At 35.4% G+C, this 22,941-nt stretch overlaps 3 protein-coding genes across 9 annotated transcripts in view; 2 read left to right on the forward strand and 1 right to left on the reverse strand.

Moving 5' to 3' along the window:
- LOC126978998 (uncharacterized) overlaps window positions 1-11,944 on the forward strand; it is a 97,923-nt gene extending 85,979 nt beyond the window's left edge. Inside the window, exons 4-5 of the mRNA XM_050828138.1 lie at window positions 6,268-6,496; window positions 11,941-11,944. Of these exons, the coding sequence (XP_050684095.1) occupies window positions 6,268-6,496; window positions 11,941-11,944 (233 nt within the window). The remainder of the gene's footprint in view (window positions 1-6,267; window positions 6,497-11,940) is intronic.
- A 288-nt stretch (window positions 11,945-12,232) lies between these two features.
- LOC126978708 (uncharacterized) lies at window positions 12,233-15,089 on the forward strand. Its single transcript, XM_050827732.1, has 2 exons — window positions 12,233-12,621; window positions 14,188-15,089. Exons 1-2 carry the CDS (start codon window positions 12,447-12,449, stop codon window positions 15,036-15,038), a joined length of 1,026 nt encoding a protein of 341 aa, XP_050683689.1. The 5' UTR covers window positions 12,233-12,446; the 3' UTR covers window positions 15,039-15,089.
- Window positions 15,090-16,774: 1,685 nt separating this feature from the next.
- Window positions 16,775-22,941, reverse strand: part of LOC126978704 (insulin-like growth factor 2 mRNA-binding protein 1) — an 89,888-nt gene continuing 83,721 nt past the window's right edge. For 6 of the 7 annotated variants that reach the window (XM_050827722.1, XM_050827723.1, XM_050827726.1 and 3 more), the window contains one exon: window positions 16,775-21,503. In XM_050827722.1, the coding sequence (XP_050683679.1) occupies window positions 21,393-21,503 (111 nt within the window). In that variant the 3' untranslated portion in view covers window positions 16,775-21,392. The remainder of the gene's footprint in view (window positions 21,504-22,941) is intronic. The other variant, XR_007732673.1, reaches the window with a different exon arrangement.

Consider the following 22,941-nt stretch of genomic DNA (forward strand, 5'->3'; position numbering starts at 1 on the left):
TCTATTCCTCAAGTTCCCTTTGAATTCTACGTAGCATGTTCATGGTCAAATTAGATTTTTTTACTACTTACTACGTACTCTCCTACCCTCTTTTGATACTAATAGGTACTACCATTAGTAGGCTATATACCTACTACAATGGATTTCCTAATATTTATGATAAGCCATATAGTAAAGGATGAAACTACGAGGTGGCGTTATTTTCTTCATCAATTTTGCAAGATCATGCTGCAGCAGGTAAATTCAGATAAAATATAAACTAAAACTATTTCTTCCTTAGAATAATAACGCTAATACATTCGTCTAAACAGCAAAATATTTTGTAGACAAAACAGACGTTATTAAGAAAATATGTTTCCAGCTATTAAAGTACCTTTTACTCCGTGTTCCTCCACTGGAATATTTTTATGTGTTTATTAATAGATGTTGATTGATAGGAGGCTATAATGAGTTGGTTGGATGTGCCACAGAAGTTGGTGTGGACTCTGTGGTTTTCCACCCGGCTCTTTTAAGCAAAAATAAATCAAATAAATATGCAAGATTATGTAAATTTATTAAAAAAAACAATAACATTGTTAATAAAAATTACATCACATGTGCTAAATTTTCCAAACTATACAGGGAAAGAAATGAACTTAAAATACAAGCTAAAGAAATCTGTATAGATTTGGAAAATATCAAAAAAGACTATAAGGAAAGTGTGAGCTCTCTTCAGGCCGAGTTACTAGCCTTACATCAAAATCTGGATCATGCCTCAAAACAATATGAGATTTCACAGAAAGACATAGCCGAACACATCACGGCTATGGATGGATTAATTGAATTAAGTAACTATAATGCAAAGCGTTTTGACTCAATTTCTTAAATGTATAGTAATTGTAATTGTCACTTTTCCACAGGCCCTTCCGGCAAAGAAAGTAACAGTAAAGCAATTGCTCAATCTGTCAGGGCTCCCACTACTACTGTTATTAAAAATCAACTCTCACAAACAATTTCTTCACATAAGAAACATATTAAGATTTATAGCGATGACCTGGGAAGAAATATGGGGTTGATTTTGCATAAAATTAGTAACGGGCAGTTAGTATCAAATATTTGCATGCCAGGGGCAAGTTACTATCACATTATAAAAAGAATTCTTAGTGATACTCACTGCTCTAATACTTCTATTATTGTTATGATTGGGAGAAGAGGGAATTTAAATAAAAATGTTCTACAAAAATTATACAATGAGTTAAATAGTTTAAAAATAGTAAATCTTATAATATTCACAATGCCATTCATACAGGATTTGCCACAGGAAAACAAAGCAAGAGACAATTTGAATAATATGTTAACCCTATTGTCTCATTCAAATTATGTGACATATAATTGTAATTTATTATATAGTAACATACACATAATTGATATTAATAATATAATTAATCATAAATGTAAAATGTTGACATTTGATAGATTACACCTATCTAATTTTTATAAAAGACAGATAGCTAAATCGGTATCCTTTTATTTGGCAACCCGGTCCCCTGCTTCTATTGAGCAGTGTAATAGCTTGTTGGACTCTGCTCCTATTGAGGAAAGTAATTATTTGATTAACACTGCTTCTATTGAGCAGTCTTATAATTTAGTTTCTGGTTTGGAATATGTTCCAAATTATTTAAATTAGTCAATAAGACAATAGGGGACTCCTCTAGCAATATAAATACACAATGTACAAGTAATAGTAAACATAATAATTGTAAAGTTATAAACCTGATGCACCAAAATATGCAAGGATTGTTAGGTAAAGAACTGGAACTGGAGTTACCATGAAAATATTGATATCTTATGTCTTATTGAACACTGGCTTAGAAAATATGAGCTCATTTTTAACTCCAGTGGTCATCAGGTGTCAAGTGTGTTTAGCAGAGAAAAGGCAACATGTGGCGGCTCTCTTATAATTATAAGTAAATCATTTAAATTCAAAAACTGTAAAGATATTGTGGGCCTCTCTGTTGAACGTACTATTGAAATAGCCTGTGCAGAGCTTGAGTGTGCCATTGTTGTAAGTATATACAGACCCCCCAATGCATTATATGAGTTATTTGAGAGTGTATTGGAGGAGGTTCCATATAAATTATCAGAATCTAAGAAATATATTATGATTAGTGGTGACTTTAAAATTAACTTATTATAAAAATCCACCACAAGTATTAGATTCAAATCTTTGTTTAAATCTTATAATTTATCAAATATTTTCTTAGAACCTACTAGAGTAACCAGCACCTCTAAAAGCTGTATTGATAATATTTTTACTAATTATAAACCTATTTCTCAATCAATAATTAGTAAACTGAGCTCAGACCACTTTGGTCAATTAGCCTCTTTTAATATTGAAGGTAACAAATGTACTTCAACGAAAAAGTTTATGTTTGTTCCTGTAAACAATAGGCGAATGGAGAAATATAGAGGCAATGTTTCAGAAAAACTCTCAAACTTGTATTTGAACTATAACAGTACTCCAAATGAGATGTATGGTGAGTTATTTAAAATAATTAAAACAGAGTTTGCTTCTATATTTACTTCAAAGACAGTCAACTCAGGTGGTCTCTTGTCATTTAACAACTGGGCAACAGCTGGTATTCATAGGAGCAGACAACGGTTATATGAACTATATAGTGAGAGATCATCATGTAATCATGATGTATCTTTCCTTGTATATGTGAAAAAATATTCAAAATTATTTAAGAAAGTATGTACCTACTATTGCTAAGTCAATGCATATTAGAGAAATAATTAAAAATCCTTCAAATAAAATAAAAATGACTTGGAAAGTTATTAACTGGGAATCTGGAAGAGCGATAGACTGCAAGGTTGAATATAATCTAATAATAAACAATACAAAAATCCACTCTGAGCAGGAAGTAGCTTCTGCTTTTGAGAAATTTTTTTCTGACATTCCAGTTTCCATCTCAAACATCAGGGGTGGGACAGTCGCCTTATAGTGACGTTTTCAGAAAACTGTAGTGCCATCTCTTAGTTGGCCCCAAAATTAAAGCTTTGTCAGCTGTGGTTCGCTTTGAAACCTGCCCACTGGTCATAAAATGGCGGCTACTTCTAGCGTTTGCACTTTGCGCATGTATGTAACTCTCGTGTTCCATTTTGCATATTTTTGGTATTGAAATCGAAGTGTAAGTGCGTCGAGTCGAGCCTTGTGTTCCTTCACTTCAAAAATCTCCTTATTCTGTGAATTTCTACTTTTTGTGATAGAGACACTTTTGTTTGTGGAATTTATGAACTTTGGTGTAATGCCGAGACGTTGTGCTTTCGGTTCTGCGCTCCGTGGTAAGTAAATTATTCTCTTAAATCGTAACACAGTATAGTTTATTGACTAATCTTGTGATAAATAAAGTATCATATAAGGTTTGTTCTACTACCGGTCCGTAGATTGAATTTGCAATCATGGTTAAAACTATTATAAACATACCGGTTTTCTGTATCTTGCCCCAAAGATTAAACTCCAATCCCTCAAATCACCTTATGTCATACTTCAGACTGACTTATATGGTTTAATAATAATTGACAGCTGTGCTGGCTTTTGACACAATTTTTATCAAGAGAAAGGTCAATATATGAGTCCAAAATCTAATACCAGCCCAATGGTCATCACAATTTGTCCGATGGCTTTAATAGTCACTCAATTTATTTAATAATGTTATTTATTATTTTCAGAGATTCCAATGCATCGTTTCCCAGATGCTGTCAAATTCCTGAGCAGATTAAAACTTGGGTCAGTCTTGTTGGTAGAAACCCTTAAACATCTGATTTTCAATGTTATAAGAAGAAGAAAATTTGTGATATACACTTTTCTGACAGACACAGAAATCGTAATCAATGGCTAAGCACATTGGCAGTTCCGATGCTTCATCTGCTTGGTAAGTCCCCTAATTTAACACATATTGAGTTAATATTCGAATCTATTCCTTATTCTGTCAGATTTAGTCACACCACTAAGAATCTTTGTTGAGTTGATGGTTTTTTTGAAGGTATATTGTATCATTCTGGAAACACCTGATTTTCTTACACAGTTGTGATTACAAAATTCAATGGTTGCATTTCTAGCTGAAACTGGTTCATTATCTATGATAATCATTAAATAATGAAACATAATCTTTACATATTCACATTAATTTTCAGGACAACTGCAGAGTCAAGTAATCTTAGGACAAGCTTCAACCACACAACATTTACTGCCTACAATAATACAGCAAGACTGTTCAGGTAATTATTTTTTAAAACTTATTTACAATGTCATAAAGGTTACTATAACATAAGTGACATTCTTAATGATACCACAGAAATGGCATGGAGCGGCCACCCTCAGGGTATTAAATAATAAATTTTATTGTATGATTTAACATTGTCACCATACTTTTATGCAAAAAAAAGAAGCCCGCAGAGTATCTTATGCCCTTACTTCTCAGGTCTTAAGTATACTTTTTCCAATAGGTAGTATTGACTTTCTGTAAGTGATATTATATCCGATTTCGAATAAAATATTCAGAAAGAATATAAAGTCAAACTCAGTCAAAGGGCATTGACAATTTGATTTTGTTCTGCTTTAAATCCCATGTCTTTTATGTATCTTCTTAAAATTATTGATATTTATGGACATACACATACAAAATTTTGATGTATTTCTTGGTTGTAATTTTAAAATCTTGGGCCCATAAAATGTTGTTGATTGAAAATCCCACATTTGATCTTGATCTTAATGTCATGTTTTCTTATAATATAGTCTTCATAATTTCATTTCAGTTACATAAGATTTTACAAATCACAATAAAAGTTCTCCGGTTCTCTGTGGCATACAAATAATAAATAATTATATATTATTATATATATATATATATTATTATATTTATTATTTACAGAGCCATATGAGAGAAACTTTATTTTAGAAAAAGCATCAACTTCAACAACATTCCAACCTGTGGCTGCAGGTAAAATTCACATATTTTTTCAATTTGTTGGCTATTATCAATAATAATAAATATATAAATTAATGATTATATTTTGTTTTGAACACATACCAAAATATTATATAATATAATATATTTCTATCTATTATACACAATTAAACCATAAATAAAAACCAAATTTTATAATTTTAAATTTTGTGAGTAGTGTTGGTGTGTCTTTTTTTCTATAATGGTTTTGTTTGACAGCTTATTTCAACTTGTGATTTAATTTGAGCTCTAGACTCTTAAGAAATGCTGCCCTGGTTCTACATTTTCTGAGTGCTACTTTATTATGATTTGATTTTTGGTTTTATTTTTATTTTTCTCCATTATCGTCTGATTGAAATTGACGATTGAAATGATTTGAAAAATATAGTTAAAATTCACTCTGACAAAGTGGGCAACAAACTACATAAGTATTATTTCCACTTTCAGATGCATCTCAAGGTGTTTGATGCTGGAACATAAATATAGTTTTATTGGCAAGCCTAAAAGAACAGCTGGAAAAGGTATTAATATTATTATATTACAAATGGGAAAGATTCTGATTTCTTTTCAAAATATTGTTTTTATACCTTTTTATCCAAAAAGTGCGGAATAAATTTGTATGAAATTTGGCATAGTTTATGATCTTTTGTCTAGGTGGGCAAAGTAGTTCCCTTATAGTCCCGGAGCTGGGGACAAAAATCAGCAAGATTCTTGTAATGGCCCATCATTTATTATGTAGTATGTGAGTCAGCAAAGTTAGGGAGTAGCACACCTGACAATGGCGAGCTTTGATGTAATTAAATTAAACATAATAAGAAATTCGAAAGGTCTTTATTTAACAAAGATTAACCATAAATGTGACAGTAATTTTATAACAGCAGATTAATGCATGACATGACATAAGACTATTGAGCCAAATGTCTTTTTTGATGAAGGCTGCATTGGTACCTATTAGGATTGAGAACAGCTAATGTCCATGTGGGAATGAAATTTTGAATATATTTTTATTCATTACTAGCTGACCCGAGAGACGTCGTGCTGTACATATTAAATTCTTCTTCTTATCAAAACCTTTACTGGACTTCCTCAAAAAATTCAAGATCGAAATTAGCCAAATCGATCCAGCCATTCTCAAGTTTTAACAAGACTAACGAACAGCAATTCATTATTATATAAATAGACTTTAAGGCTGAATCCCTTTTCATATTGTCCATTTATTTAATACCATATAATACATATATTATACTATACAATTTGTAAATTAAACATTCTTTCACAGATCTAATGGCTCCACAGCGCACAAAGATCAAGCATCTTCAAGCAGAAATATCGCGTTGGCGAAAAAAAGGACAATCTTTCAAAGCAAGGTTAAAAGGTGGTGCAGATCGATCAATCGAATTTTGTCAGGAAAATTTGCATATGTGGGTGAAGACGAAACAAAAACAGCTGCCCAACAATATTATGATAAACATAAACATTATAAAAATAAAAAATAATATGCAAACATTGCTTTTTATTTCTCCCACCCAATTACTAATACCAACACTACTAAATCCTATCCTTAATGTTCTATGTTGTGGCAAAATTAAATAACTAACTCTACGCGCAATTTCAACATGGTAAAAAATTGCAATACCTACATTAAAAAGTAGAGTTAGTTATTTAATTGCGTCACAACATTAAAAATGAATTTCATAATTTCGAGCTAATATATAGTTATTTTCGGGGCCAATATTCAGATGGCGCTAGTTTTCAAATAGACAGCTCATAATGCGTAGAGAGGGCTCTCTTTTCCCTATATATTATTATACTCTTTGTCAAACACCCTTGTCTTTTTTTTTAATTTATTTAGTGGCACGGGATGCAAGTCCATAGGCCACACCCTTGTCTCATCCACCAGTGTTGCCGAGTCACTTCTTTTGGAAAATGTTAAGGAATGTTAACAAAATTTCAAATTCAGTGTTGTTAGCCCAGCAGAAATAATTGAAACTTTCAGATCCTTAGAAATTAAAAAAACTGCTGATATATGGGGCATATCTGTAAAAATTAGTTCTGTTATTGACGTCATAGCACCATATCTAGCACTAGTTTTTAATAGCTGTATTGAACATGGCGTGTTTCCTGACCTTCTGAAGTATAGTAAAATTACACCAATATTTAAATCGGGACTCACTTCTGACCCGAATAACTATCGCCCTGTTTCGGTGTTGCCGACCCTTAGTAAAATTTCTGAAAAAAAAATTTTAAGCCAAATGCTTACTCACTTTAACACTTAAAAGATACTTCATACAAAACAATTTGGCTTTACTAGGGGACGCTCGACTACGGATGCAGGTGTTGAACTCATCAGAAATATTTTTGAGGCCTGGGAGGAATCACAGAATGTACTTGGTATCTTCTGTGATTTATCTAAGGCTTTTGATTGTGTTCAACATTCAATGCTGGTCAGGAAGCTATGCCACTATGGTATAAGAGGATCTGCACTCGATCTTCTGATCTCATATTTATATAATAGGATTCAGAGGGTCGAGGTGAATGGCAGGAGATCTCCTGGGACTCCTCTCGGTATGGGGGTACCACAAGGGTCTATTCTTGGACTCTTCCTTTTCCTAATTTATATAAATGATCTACCTAACCTTGTAGAAAAAAACACAAGGTGGTATTGTTTGCGGATGACACTTCACTTATATTCAGAGTGAAACGAAGCCAAGTTTTATATGACGAAGTAAACAATGCTCTATCTGACATCGTGTACTGATTTAGCGCCAATAACTTATTGTTAAATAGTCATAAAACTAAATATATTAAATTCACCGCGCCAAATGTCAAAAATGTAGATGCGATTATTTTATTAAATGGAGAGGTGGTAAAACCAGTGGAATCTGCTGTATTTCTTGGCATTACTCTTGATTCCAAATTGTAGTGGGGCCCCCATAGTGAAGGATTGGCGAATAGGCTTAGTTCTGCAGCATATGCGGTTAAGAAAATGAGACGGTTAACTGACATAGATACGGCGAGATTAATATACTTTAGTTATTTTCATAGTATTATGTCCCATGGTATATTGTTATGGGGCAGTGCGGCCGATATTAATACCATCTTTATACTGCAGAAGAGGGCTATTCGCGCGATTTATAACCTAGGTCCTAAAGAATCATTAAGAGAAAAATTTAAAGAAATAAACATTTTGACTGTTGCTTCTCAATACATTTTTGATAATATTCTGTATGTGCATAAGCACATTGAGGAAATTTCTAGAAACTGTGACATTCATAATGTTAACACGAGGAACTAACATGAACTTGTTATGCTTACTACTCGGTTGGGTCGACTTAGTAAGTCTTTTGTTGGGCGATGTATATGCTTTTACAATATTATCCCAGAAAATGTACAAAACAAATGTGTTACGAAATTTAAAAGAATTGTTAAAAAACGTTTGTGTGGGAAACGTTTATAGCATAAACGATTTTCTTAATGACACCACGGACTGGGAATAAAGCGTACACCCTCAGACTCTTTAATTATAAATGTTTATTGTACGATATTACATTGTAATCCATATTTTATATTAAAAAAAAAAGCCCGCTCATTTTCTTTCGCCCATTCTTCTCAGGTCTCAGGCAGTCTCTTTTGAATGGGTGGTAGATTTTGACGTTCAATAAGTGATTTTAAATCCTATTTTGAATAAAAATATTTTAATTTGAATTTGAATGCATGCCGCTACGTCATGATGTTGTAAGTATTCAAATTCAAATAAATTTTATTCAATTAGGCTTAACCTAAGCGGAACAGTATTTTACAATTATTACTGTAATATGTATAGCAAATTAGTTTTTAAGGTACTACATCCAACATATGAATCGTGTTTAAATATTATAAATTGTTTCATAAAAAGCAATAAATAATAAACTGTATAAATATAAATTATCGTATATTGGATGCATCAACCTTAAGAGCTTGAATTCATTGTTAGTGTAAGAACGCTTCGTGAACATGATCACAATACGTAAAATATTGCAATTGTCAATAATTTACGTATATTTAATTTTATTCTTTTTCTGATTTGGTTCGAATCCCATTACTGCTGCTCGATGGATAGTTAAAATACCAATTAATCGAAGAGACTTATGTTCAAAGCTTAAAAAAACGGCCATCTACATTAAAATAATGATCCCAAATTCGTTATTTGCACCCTCGAGAACCTCGAATACGATATCCATATTGTTGAAATCATAATTTTGCGCGGCACCTAAAATAATAGTTTTATAAATATTAGCTGGCAACGGCGCCTCTATCGTCTCGCTTTTTCGTTTCATTGAGTTTCAAATAACAACGATTCTAAAGAAGTTTCTCTTCAAAAATTGTTGCAACATAAATTATACGAGCTGTTTTTATTAAATTCTAAATTTATATTTTATTTGTTCTTTCATATTACATATTATAATCTACTATTTGTCACAATTTACTGATCCAAGGAAATGTTTACTCACTTGCAAAATTAATTGGCTGTTTGTGTGTTGGCGAACGTAAGTATATGACGCTCTCGCACACATTAATTAAAATGTAGCTTCTATATGAACAGGAATAATGAGTGGAACTATCGTTCTGAGCGTTATTATTCTAAGATTTCTTCAGTAAAACCGATTTTTCACTCACGTATTATACATGCGTTTATATGTTTATTCACTGATTTTACCCACAATATGTTGTTAATCACTTACTTATGTTATCACTGCACTTATTTTTAATTGAGGTATTGGTCTTATTTGTATTTTTAGTCTACGTCATCTAAAACAGAGTCGATGTCTTTACAGTGTTTCACTGGCGCCCTCTCCCTACAAAATGTGTTGTTACAGTAGATCTATAATTTCGTCTGTTAACGAATTATCAACAAAGGAACTTTCTTCCAGTGGGATAATACCAAACTACCCCAAAATTATATTTTTTGAGGCCGTGTTGCCCGAGTCAAACAAGAAATTACCCGGACCGGTATGAAACATTCCCCGTTTTATATATTTTTTTACGTGAAAATTATTGTTTTTTTATTACATACATGTTGCTATTTATTTTATGAATATAAATAGACGTAAATTTTAAATTATGTAGTCCACGGCTTCTTCAGGCGATGAAAATCTCTAAGCACGCAATTTATTATTTATTTTAGGGAAAGTATAGAAAACATTAGGGCTTAGGTCGGGGCTGTACGGCGGATGGTCTAATAATTCAATGTTTTCTTGCTCTAAAAACTCTTTTGTTCTGTGCGCGGTGTGAGGACTCGCATAGTCGTGATGGAGTTCTCTTTACGGAGTTCAGAAACGACCTGTGGCAAACAAATGCTAGCATACCATCCTGTACTAACCGTTCTTTGTAACGTGGCCAACATTTTTTTTCAACACCGTGAGCGAACAATTTTTGTTGGCAACAAAACAACAAGTTTTCAATTTTTTTATTAATTTTCGAACACCGAAACTCGTGACTGGTTTTTTGTTTCGGGTTCGTACGCGTATATCCAGGATTCGTCACGTGATACGATGTCGTATACAGCATTTAAGGATCCTGCGTGGAATTTTTTGAGAGTTCTGACGCATCAAGTAACGCCAGCCGATTTTTGCTCTTCACAGAGCAAATGCGGTATCCATCTAATTGTTCATGCAAGATTATTTGTATTTGACTCATGCCAATGTCTAAAGCTGTCTGAATTTCGCGGTATGTCACATGTCGATGTTCCTCAATCAGCTTACGCACAGCATCAACGTTTTCTTTGGTGATTGCAGTTTTTGGACGACCTTGACGGGATCATCACTGAGCTTGACACGTCCACGTTGAAATTCAGCAAACCAGCGATAAATTGTGGTTTTGGATAGGGCTTCATCACCAAATGTAGAAATCATGCGGTCAACACACTGTTTTTTTGTTAAACCACTTCGAAAGTCATAATAAATCATCGCTCCAGAATTTTCTCGACTCAATTCCATTTTCTCTACGACTAAACAAGTTTGACAAGACCTTGTGACAAGACCGAGAATATTTTTTTTTTAAATAAATAAATGGTATTCGATTTTTAAAAACAAGGAATTTTCAATTAAAAAGATTTTAATATGACAGGAACAGTGGAAATATTACATTCCCGATACTTTTAGTGAAGCCCTCGTATACAAACATCCAAATATAAGATCTGCATTTTAATTTTAAGTAGTTCCAGATCAAAATCTAAAATGGAATATTTTAGCCTCGCCTATTATCGGAATACTGGATCTAGAAATGTCGAACGATTGCCAATTTCGTGGCCATCTGGAGGGCAAAGCCAAATTGGATTCGAAGAAGCTGGGCGTCATCAATAGAGCACGGCAATACTTCAAGCCGGCCCACATTCTAGCGCTCTACAAAGCGCAGCTCCACACATGGAGTATTGCTGTCATCTCTGGTCTGGCGCACCCCAGTATCAGCTCGATCCATTTGACCGCGTGCAACGCAGAGCAGCTCGAATTGTCGGAGACCCAGTGCTCTACGAACGGCTGGATCACTTGGCGTTGCGTAGAGACGTCGCTTCATTGACTGTCTTCTACCGCATTTATCACGGGGAGTGTTCCGAAGAGTTGTTTAACCTGACTCCTGCCGCCGAATTCCACCTTCGCACGACACGCCACAAGTTAAGATATCATCCCCACCATTTGGATGTGTGGCGGTCCTCCACAGTGCGGTTTTCAAGGAGCTTTCTTCCGGGTACTACAACGCTGTGGAATGAGCTTCCTTGGAAAGAACACGTCGACATGGTATGCCAAAAATTCATGGATCATATTTATAATTCATTCATCTATTTCTTCTGTTATTGAATTATATCTTCTCAAAGGAACCTTGCTCCAGTGAGGTACTTTTTAATTTCTGTTATCTATTAGTCTAGTTTATTAGATCTGAGTATTAAAAATGAAATTAAAATTCATAAAAAATATAGCTAATCATACAATTTATCATTTTTACATACAAAAATACAAATTGGGTATATTCAATACCGGTTCGGGCAATTTCTTGCTAGACTGCCGGCAGCACGGACTCAAAAATAGTATATTACGCACCTAGGGAGACTAGGTCATTCACATGAGCGGAATATTGTCACCAGAGCCGAAGGCGAGCGTGACTATCGCGGTTGACAATGTCCTACTTATCTCATGTAGTGAGTATACGATTTTTTTCCCACCTGGATAAAAAAACTCCCTTTAGGGCGCTTTTAGTGTCACGCGGATTTGCTCACGCACGCGGGATTGGCCCGCATGCGTAGCATCCGCAAAGAACAATTTCATATAGGTATCTATTGTAAAGCGTGATATACGCACGCGGGACGCGGGGCGCTGTGCGGGGCGCCACCCCGGTGCGGGGTATCCGCATGCGTAAGCACTGCCTACAACTTCAGTGCCCATTTTAGAGTCGAACGGGGTGCACGCGCCGTATTGTACTGCCGAAATGAAAATCGATACAGAGCGAGTAATCATTGAAGTTCATCTGCGGCCCGTTTTGTGGGATAAACGCAATGAATTATACAAAAACAGGGACGCGAGAGAGGCTGCATGGAGAGATATTTTGAAGGAATTGGCACCTAACTACGAAAATTTGAGCGAAGAGGAAAGAAAAGAGGCGGGTATGTGTTTGGTTTATTATTTTATTTATACAAGCATCATTACTTTATTAATATAAGCATAATTATTTAATTCACAAATAACATCAAAAACCTTCTAAAACCTTTTGAGTTTAGTTAATTAATTATATATCGGTGTTGCCAGGAGACTTTTCCTTCATTGATAAAGTAATCTGCAAATATATCTCTGATATTACTTGCCGACGTATTACTACTTTCAGTCTGCTGCCTGGGTAGTGGTCCCGTAAAACCATTTGTGACAAATGTATGGCTGACCATGTATCCATCCCGTTTCCTTATGAAATTGTGAAGTACACATGCCGTCTTGACTATTAATTGTGCTAGATCTAACTTGACAGTCATGGATCTGTGAAATATTCTAAATTTATTTGACATAATTCCAAAAGTGCATTCTATGTACCTTCTAGCTCTGGACAGACGGTAATTAAATATTTTCTTTTTGTAAGGTAAATTATCACGAGCATAAGGCCGCATCACATGTGATGATAAACCAAATGCCTCGTCTCCCACTATCACGAACGGCAACTTTGCTCTTACACTAGATGGATAAGCTACTTCGGGGCAAATAATAGGCAACTCTTGCGGGTCAGGGATACCCAACGTGTTACTTTCCAGTTTCGTATACAAATGACTCCTTCTAAAGATGGTTGAATCGGCGTTACTTCCACTGGTACCGACATTAATATTTCTTATAATTAAAATATAGTGATCCACTGTGCGGCGGTCGAATCACTCTTATATGTTTTCCATCAATAGCACCCAAGCAATTAGGAAAATTTGTATATGTGAGAAATCCCTCTGCGATTTCTTTCCATTTGATCCCATTAAGCTGTGGAATACATTCAGACTTTAGTTCAATCCATATTATGTAACAAACTTGTCTTACTATTTCGCTAATTGTTGCAATTCCAATCACGTAGGAATAGTGTAGATCAGTGAATGTATTACCAGTTGCCAAATATCTGAAAACAAAAACAATATATTAATAATATTATGATTATATAATATATTAATAATGCTGACATCAGACATAAGACGGCATGCACCGCTCGAATTTTACTTCAGAAGAAAAATAAATACCCTTAAGGTGAAAGGGCACGGAAGTAGCTAGCGCTAGAAGTTTTTAATTCGTTTTAACTACAGTACTGTAGCTACGTTAGATTTCTATCATTTGCCGAAAATTTTATCATAGGGGGGTATTTATGCAGTTATGATTTCATATGAAATGTTCGAAGTATAGTTATGTATCTCATATCTGCTAAAAGTGGCCACTTTTAGCAGATTTGAGATACATAACTGTGCTGTTAATATTTTATAAGAAATCTCCTCTGTATAAATTAACCCCTATGGTAAAATTTCCGACAAATGAAAGGAATCTAATGAAGCTAATTTTTGTTAAAACAAATTAAAAACTTACAGCGCTAGTGACTTCCGGAAGTTTTCACCTTAATATTGATGATGGCAAATTTTATTGGTACTGGTTTTGGGTAACTTGATCTGAAACTGTGTGTACTTTTGCCAACTACTTATTATATTTTGTCATTTCAGACAAGAAAATACAACAACGCTGGCGAACAGCAAGGGACACTTACCAGAAAGACAAGATATCTGAAAAAAAACAGCCATCCGGCTCTGGGAGTAAGAAGAAGAAGAAATATTCTTACTATGACATTTTGACTTTCTTAGACAGTACAACGGAAACTGCCGGAGAAGAGTCACTCTGTGAAGAAATGTCTGATCAAAGTAATTTAGAAACACCTAATGAGTCCACGCAACTAGGTACTTCACGTCAAGAAAGTTCTCAACTAACATCACAACGTAATTTAGAAACACGTAATGAGTCCACGCAACCAGGTACTTCACGTCAAGAAAGTTCTCACCCAACATTAAAACAAAAACAAGTAAAATCTAAAAAGCAAGCACCATCCGAATTTGAGGCACAGTTATTAGAATGCTTAAAGTCTAAGCAACTGGAGCTGGAAAGTGAGGATTTGGCTTTCTTTCAGTCTCTGCAGCCTTCATTAAAAAGATTCACTAGATATCAAAAACTAATGTTCAGAACAAAAGTGTTAAATATAGTTATGGAAATGGAAAGTCAAACACAACCTGCATACTACAGCCCCATACCTACAACAAGTTCTAGTGCTTTTACTGAGCTTGACAGTTTGTCACCGATAAATCAAGATTACCAAACCAATAGTATAATCCAGGATACTTCCAGTCTTAACGACAATGCTATTAGTTCTGCTGCAGTGAATGATAATGAAACTCTTATTTCGACTGAAAGTCGCCTGTTTAATATCACGTCTTATGACATAATTTATAACCCAGCAACAACATCATCTACTGGCGAAAGTAATGTCAACGCTCAGGATACAAATTTACAAAGAAATGAATGATGTAAAATTTGATTTTTAATTTATGAATAAAACTCTTTTTATTAAAATGAGTACGATTAACTTTTTTTCTCCAGTTTCTCTCTAATTGTTTGTTTATTCATATGAGTGCGGTTGTACACACGGCACAGATCAAGTTACTCAAATCCAGTATAAGCGGGACTCCGACGGGTTACCTAAGTATGATAATGCGCAAGGTGCGAGTTCCATTTATACTGGTTTTGGGTAACTTGATCTGTGGCCATGTGTACTTTATCAGATAAAAAAAGGATTGTGTATGTAGTTGAAATCCCAAACCAATTAAGAACTTTTTTTGACTTCAAATTACTGTCATGTGCAAACCTATAACTTTATATAATTTTATAAGTCGCGTGTGATGAAAGGTAGGAATGATTCCACTTTAAAGGCGACATTTTATGAGTGAAATAATCTGATTTTATGAAATTTCAACAATTAATAACCAATGACGCATTACTTTACGATATTTCAAACAAACAATCATTATTATACCGTTTATTTAGACTGGATAATTACTAGAACATGTGTTGTATGATGTCTCAATAATTGACCTCGATGGTCAACTACTGAAAATATCATTGATTTGATTTTTCTGTTTAACATTTTTGCAGTTGACCAGAGTACATGACCATATTTTTTTTGCACATGTAAATTTACACATGACAGTAATTTGAAATCAAAAAAGTCCTTTACTGGTTTGGGATTGGTACGTTTATCCTACCTGTTCAAATCCCTTTCCACTAAATCATAGCAAGAAATTAAATATTTAAAATTTAAAACTTACCTTAATGTAATAGCGAGCCTCTCAATCGGTTGTATTGTAATCCTTCGTAAACTGCTTTTTTGTAGCTTATTCTCAATTTTACACAACAGTTCATCAAAAGAACGAATGGACATTCGAAAGTAATTTTTAAATTTACGTTCACTATTTTGTAGTTTTCCAAAATGTGTAACAAACGCCCCAGCAAGAAGCCTATTTTCAAGAAAGGGATCAACATGTACTCTTGTCTTCTTGTTTCGTCGTTTGTAAAGTATGTAAGCGACACATATTCTTCTGACATTGATCATTTTTGAACACGTCTATACCGTTACGCAGCCCGTAGAAAACTGAAACTCATGCTGCGTATGATCCGCAGCGTGAAATTTTACGCATGCGGGCCAATCCCGCGTGCGTGAGCAAATCCGCGTGACACTAAAAGCGCCCTTAGTCCCTAGTCATAAGTCATGCGGGGAGAGAATCGGCCACTTTTGTCCCTCGTACCAGGGACGAAAAGAGAGCTAAGAGGGAAAAAACATTTTAGGTAGATTATCCTGCTGGACGTAAGTTTTTTAAGGAAATATAATTCGAGAGGCATAGAGATAAATCGATTTCCCCGGTGACGGGAGCGTCGATTGCACTCTTTCTATTGCACGACTTAGATGAAACACTGCCACTACTAAGAAACTGTTCTATTAAATGCGCACTCTCCAGGCTATTATTATATTGCTCCGAGATTTCATTTATATCAAGATTTCTACCTCCGTGGTACTTCTCGAGCGGAACGGCATGATTCAGTTGTCCCTGGGACATGTTACTACTACATTGTATAAAATTCAGCCCGTTTTATTGAACTGTTGTATTAGTTTGATGTACTCAATAGTCGTCAAACAATGTCGGTACATACATACTTAGGTGAGGGACAGGACTTTTCTATAACGGGCAAATAAATAAAACCAACATATCAAATTCCATAGATTTTATTACATTAAGAAACCTAATTTTGACAATATACTATTACTGTAGAATAGCTCTTAATCTATATTGAAATTTCAGTTCCAAAAAACATGCGAAGATAATTATTATATCATTTAGTAATATTGAGGTAGTTATTAGTTTCAGAACTTATACCAATTACAAAAAGAAAATAGGCAATAAAATAAGAGTAAAAGACAATTTTTAGGTGTAACTTGGTGGTGACACAATCAAGTGCTAAATATCAAATGGCAATACAAAATACTGTCAACACGTATCTTGTTTGACTCAATCTTTCCGTTTCTTGTTTCCTAGTTGACAGAATCGTAATTAGATCGTGAAATGGTTTTTGAGTCTTTGCTATGCAATAATTTTAAGTCTCGTTTCGATCATATTAAAACATTTACACAACGATATCTTTGCACTCAACTGTACGTGGGTGGTAAACGAAAAGTAATCTTATAAATGGTACACTGGATCTTAAAGACGATATTGAGAAGCAACAACAAGAATACGCGCTGGCCTCAACTTATTCATACGTAAACATTTACTATTCAATATTACACAATATACTATAACTCTATATTGTATTCATATTTCAGAATACCTTCAATCATTCAATTAAAATAATTCTTAATAAAATGATGCAAAATTAATAAAATTCAATCACATGCTATTATAATCAATACACATTTATGGGATTACACACATTACAAATTAAAATAAGTTCTTATAGAAATAATATATGACAGTACAACTACAGAGACAGTGGGTGCTTGCATATCCGCAGGCCTCGCTGTCCTCTGCGGGCTGTGCTCAAGAATGATAGCGATACATGGATAGCGGGTGATTTGTGTGGTGAGCGAGGACATGCGACACAACCACTCAACCGACTGCGCTCCTTAAACCTGCGCCGACCTGCCGTCCAGCTATTTCGCGAGACACTTGCCTACTTTTAACCGTCTGCACCATTTGTAAATTAAATCGATGTTAAATCGACGCAAAAACTAGGTATAACAACATATGCGGACATAGCACGGTCGTATTCAGGTTAAGAAACTGAGGCCGAGGATTGGGCATACGCGGGCAGGACCTAGGAGGAGGAGGGGAGGGGATAAAATGAAGCGGGCGCTGGGCGGAACAGCGGCGGGTGTAATTCAGTCTCTGGCCACGCCCGCCCATGCCCGCAAACTTAGCACTATTTCACAACAATACAAATAATCAACTAAAAACTATTCAAATATTCTTCTGCCCGTGGGCAATGCTATAACAGGGCTGAACGACACGTGCCCGTTTCAAATGCTTTTTCTGATCACCTGTGTCGAAGTATTGGGCCCACGGGCGGATGAACGCGACGCGGGTAATATGGAACAGATCAGCACTTGTAACGGCCAAGCGTCGTTAAGCGTCTTCAAGCGACATAGCCATAGTAAGCCGTCTATGAGTGGGAGCGACCTCGAGCCTCGCCTATATATAATATCTAGTCCCCGCATCGCGATCGTTCCCGACGCCTGCCTAGAGCATCAATCGCAACATCTCGAGACCACTGCGATGTTATAACGTCACACTATTATCTTATTCAAAGGTTTCCGATTGCTTTCGCTGTGTGACAATGGTGACTGTAACAACATAGTAACTGACAAACCGCGCCGCTCTTTATGTGCGCTACCTATGTTATCAACTGCTATTCAGTTTTTCATCTTAATTCTGTGAGCACGAATAATCATCGTAAGATAATACGCAACACCACTCGATACAAATTAGTTCAATTAGTAAATAAAGGAGTGTCGCGGTTTGAACAGCCGTTCTCGAGACCAATCTAAATTAACCCTCATGCAAACCTCAAATACTAAAACAAAACAGATTTTTATACAAAAAAAAATACTTAAAAAGACCTTAAGCCTATAAAACACCTCGCCAAAGTGTAGCGCTATCGGTGGTTGAAATAAAAGAAATTAATATATGAGAAACTACAGCATCGAGACGATGCATTCCGAGTTAGTCACGCCCGCGTCGAGACGAGAGCAGTGCCCGCCGCGGCCGCGCCGACCAGTCGACGTGTCCGAGGTCCGGGCGCTGCGTCGCAGTACACTGTGACCAGTGAATGAGCGGCGCGTCGCTCGAGCGGCCGACAGTCATTCACGTCACAGTCTCGGGTTATTATTAATAATATTATTAAATAATAACGTACACAGTGGAATGTGATTCGTGTATGTGTGCCGATGGGAAACACAGTTTGGTGCTGCTTTAAGTACTTTTTACCTCTGTACTCCACACTTCATATGAACATTCATTTATAAAAAAAAACCCAAAAGGATTCACGCAGTGTTACCATTGGATGAAAATAATTTTCTTCTTTAAGACCTATATGGAATATTTACCTCTGGGTTTTTTGTACCCATGTCCATGTACAAAATGTTCGGACACATTTACAAATAGCATGCAGTGAGGATGGATGAAGGAATAACTCGGTGTCTAGCAAGTCCCGCTCTGATACAATCAAGTACATTAATTAACGCGAGTCACCCCTTCAACCGTATTTTTCGGCAATGGCTATTTACTTTCTGTCACGTTCAACAATAATGTCAGACAAGAAAATGTCTCCAACTGTCATTATTGTTAGGACGCATCACACTTTTCTCGCTGCTATTTGTATACAATAGCTGATATTAATGGAGCAGGTAGCTAGCATACCTGCCTCATATTATATGTCAAATCGAGAGATGTAACGAAAACCTTCGGTCAATTGACGTGTCTATCTTCTGTTGTATGTATTAAGTGGTAAAACAATCCATTGTTGTGCATGGAATAGTAGGTAGAAATAAGTCGGTGCTAAGCTGGATACTTCGTGCCAATTGCGAGAGATATTATACATTATTAATAATATGTGGAAGTGGATCGGGTACAGCCGTCCGGCAAGTTGGGCGACCGCGGCGCGGAGGTCACTTAGTAACAATCGCAGGTATCATGTTGGCGCCTGGCTTCTCGCCGCCACCTATACAATTAATTCAATAAAACTAAGACGAGATGTAACCATACTACTGTGAAACATTCCCAACGTTTCACCGAGACTTCCATATATTATTATCACATTTATAATTATAAACACCTAAGAAGATTCTCAATAATTTTGATATCTTTCACTTAAATCTTAATCTCTCAATTAAATATCTCACTTGGCACAATTATAACACAAATCTACACTTGGCGTACTAGCGCCGCCCGCGACTCCGCCTAGTGACGGCGTCGACGTCAACATACCGTTACAAAAAAGCTTAACAAAGACAATCACAAAGAAACGATCAACAAATATCACTTAATAATTAATCGTACCATGATTATTTAATGTGGTGGCTCTAGAGCAGCCGCAGAAAGTCCGAGTTGTGTAGGTGTATATGTATTATTTTTGTTGATCAATGGTGCCCCACCCAGCGAGGCCCACGCAGCCCGGCGAGTGTAGCACCACCGATCCAACCGCTTCCTGTTATATATAGAGACGCAAACCCACGCACCTAACATCCAATATAACAGTTCATTAACAGATTAATCTATTAGTTCTATAACAAAACAATATAACTCATCTCGTTTGTATAAAAACTGTGTTGTAATACTAACTATTGCTATCAACATGTGTATATATGTATATAAGTGAACAAAAGCATCCATAACTATTGGTTACTCGAGCTACAACTATAATGGATCACCTCACCCCAATAAGCAAAATACATAACAGACACCTCAACAGATAACCACATTATGTTGCTTGCTCATTGGGGGTAGTGGGGATGGAATCCATATGGCATTGTCCAGGTGTTATTATAAATATTATAGTCGAGCTTACTGCAACTATTTTATAGACATTGCATTGAGGGAACACATAGCATAGGAAACTTGTATAGTCTGACAGTAATGACCACTATCAACCAGACATCATTAACATAATATGCTATGGAAACAATATAACACTTAAAAACATCTCATGGTTAACTGTTTACTATGAAAAATAATAGTGTATATGAAAAATATATATTATAATATAGAATCATCCGGCTTAACCGCAAAATGTGTATACCGAACATATAATGACAGTGAAATTAAATATACTATACATAAAAAATAACTGAACTAATGTTATAATACTGTGTTAACTAGAAGACTTGTTATTGCAGAAACTAAGGAATCTACTAGTTGCTAAAAATAAATAAATACTCGAAACTCACATTTTGCGGAGCAAACCGAATCAACATTAATATATTCATTGCGGGATAAATCTGCTTCATTACAATATTCTATACTAAGATAATAATACCTGATTAACAACGAGCGAGGGGGAGGAGCTGTCGGAGGGGAGAAAAGATCTACCTATGCTCGCACAACGACCGTGCTGATGAGACGAGGAGGAGGCAGCCTGCTCAATTGTATTTCCCACAATGATGGTCCCAATGCTATACATATTATGCATCATACAGAATATAGTCTGTATAAAATATTCCTATCCTACCGCCATTGAGCGCGGTCGTAACGCGAGCGTATTCAGAGTCGGTGGTTCACATGTTGCGTTGTTTGTTGGTGCGGGCCGGCGGCGATGTATTCGGTGTGCGTTTGTTTTATTGTTGCTGCGGTGCTTGGTTCTGCTGCGGCGGCGGCAGGTTGTTGCGGCGATGGCGGCTCGGCGCCGTGGCCTGGGCCACCATTGCGCGGATGCGGCGCTGCGCCGACTGAAAACAAACACTCACAATCACACATGTATATACCACAATCTTACTGTCGCTGAGCCATCTCATACTTATGTGGACTTTAACATTATTATTATCTTTCACTGGCCGTCCCTGTAATATTTTTTTATTTCGAACTATTAGGTTCGTTTTCCAATGGACGTTTTGTATCTTTTATGTTATGAAGGCAGTGACAAAACACTTATCGCGGACTTAGTATTGAGATGCCCTCTGGAATACAAATAAACCTTATTTAACTTAAATATAACAAATAGTTCAGCCAGATACCTGAGTTACCATTTCGGTCTAGAAAGAGAATAGAAACATTGGGACGCGTTTTTTTTACACACCTTACTATACCTAAATAAGTTAAAATTTATATAAATGTTCATATTAAGGTATTGATTTTTATTGCTATCTAGTATCAGTATAAACATGAACCCCAACTCATAAAACTTTGGTTCCATAAAAAACAAAAAAGTATTAAACATCAACTAGAATATACATTTTTATGTTTTACAAAAATTATTAGAAAACTCACGTTATTTAGATATAAGAAATGCGTAATGTTAAGGATTTGTTCTGTTAATTTATCTTAAATGGTGTCACCATAATAAGTTTTGGTAAATATTGTTAAAATATATTGAACATAATTTAAGTCATATGACAGCCGTGATCCAACGACCTATGCTGAATAAAAGCCAAAAGGTTGTGATATTTACGCCTTTACGCAAAGATCAGGCTAGAAATTGAGTTAATTGGCTATTAGAATCTAAGATTTAAGCTTCCGCGACATATATGTATGTGTTAGGGTTGTATAGCACCGAAATTATAAACTGAAATGTGAAAAATAAACGTTAATGTATAATAATCAGTGAACGCACATAAAACATGGAAGCAGTCTCGCCGTTGTTTATTAACGCCAAAAATTTCACACAATTAGGTCAAAATACAGTAAATTATAGATGCGGAAAAAAAAAGAATTTTGGATGTTTAATCTAGGTCGATATTTAGATATGCTTTGTCTGTTACTTTGTCATGCGCACAACGTAACTTACGTAATTGGGTCTGAGCATGGCATTATAACGGTAATTGGTTCGCGCGCTTGACATCATGTCAATGTTTGTCAGATACGTGGATGATGTTTATGCTTTATGTTTGAGGGATCAGTCATAATAAAATCTACATCGTGAATGTGGCATCATCAAATGTCTCGTTTTTGATCGGAATATTTGTCCTCCTCTTCCATAAAATGGCTCATTATTTTTAAAAAATACTAAATTGAATTAAAATACAATAAATTTATTTTATTTTGAGGATTTTAAGCACATTTTACTAACTTTAATGAAATAACTTTTGTTTTTCGACAATTTTTTTTACTTATTTCTTATACATTCTATATAAAAAAATGTGGACCTGTAAAGACGCTAGTCTTTCTCAT

This window comes from Leptidea sinapis, chromosome Z (assembly GCF_905404315.1).
Source record: "Leptidea sinapis chromosome Z, ilLepSina1.1, whole genome shotgun sequence".
NCBI classification, from domain to species: domain Eukaryota; kingdom Metazoa; phylum Arthropoda; class Insecta; order Lepidoptera; family Pieridae; genus Leptidea; species Leptidea sinapis.

Coding starts and splice junctions, on each gene's coding strand:
- LOC126978708 (XM_050827732.1), top strand. CDS start 12,447: ATGAAAATCGATACAGAGCGAGTAATCATTGAAGTTCATCTGCGGCCC. Junction 12,622..14,187: donor AGAGGAAAGAAAAGAGGCGG/GTATGTGTTTGG, acceptor TTGTCATTTCAG/ACAAGAAAATACAACAACGC.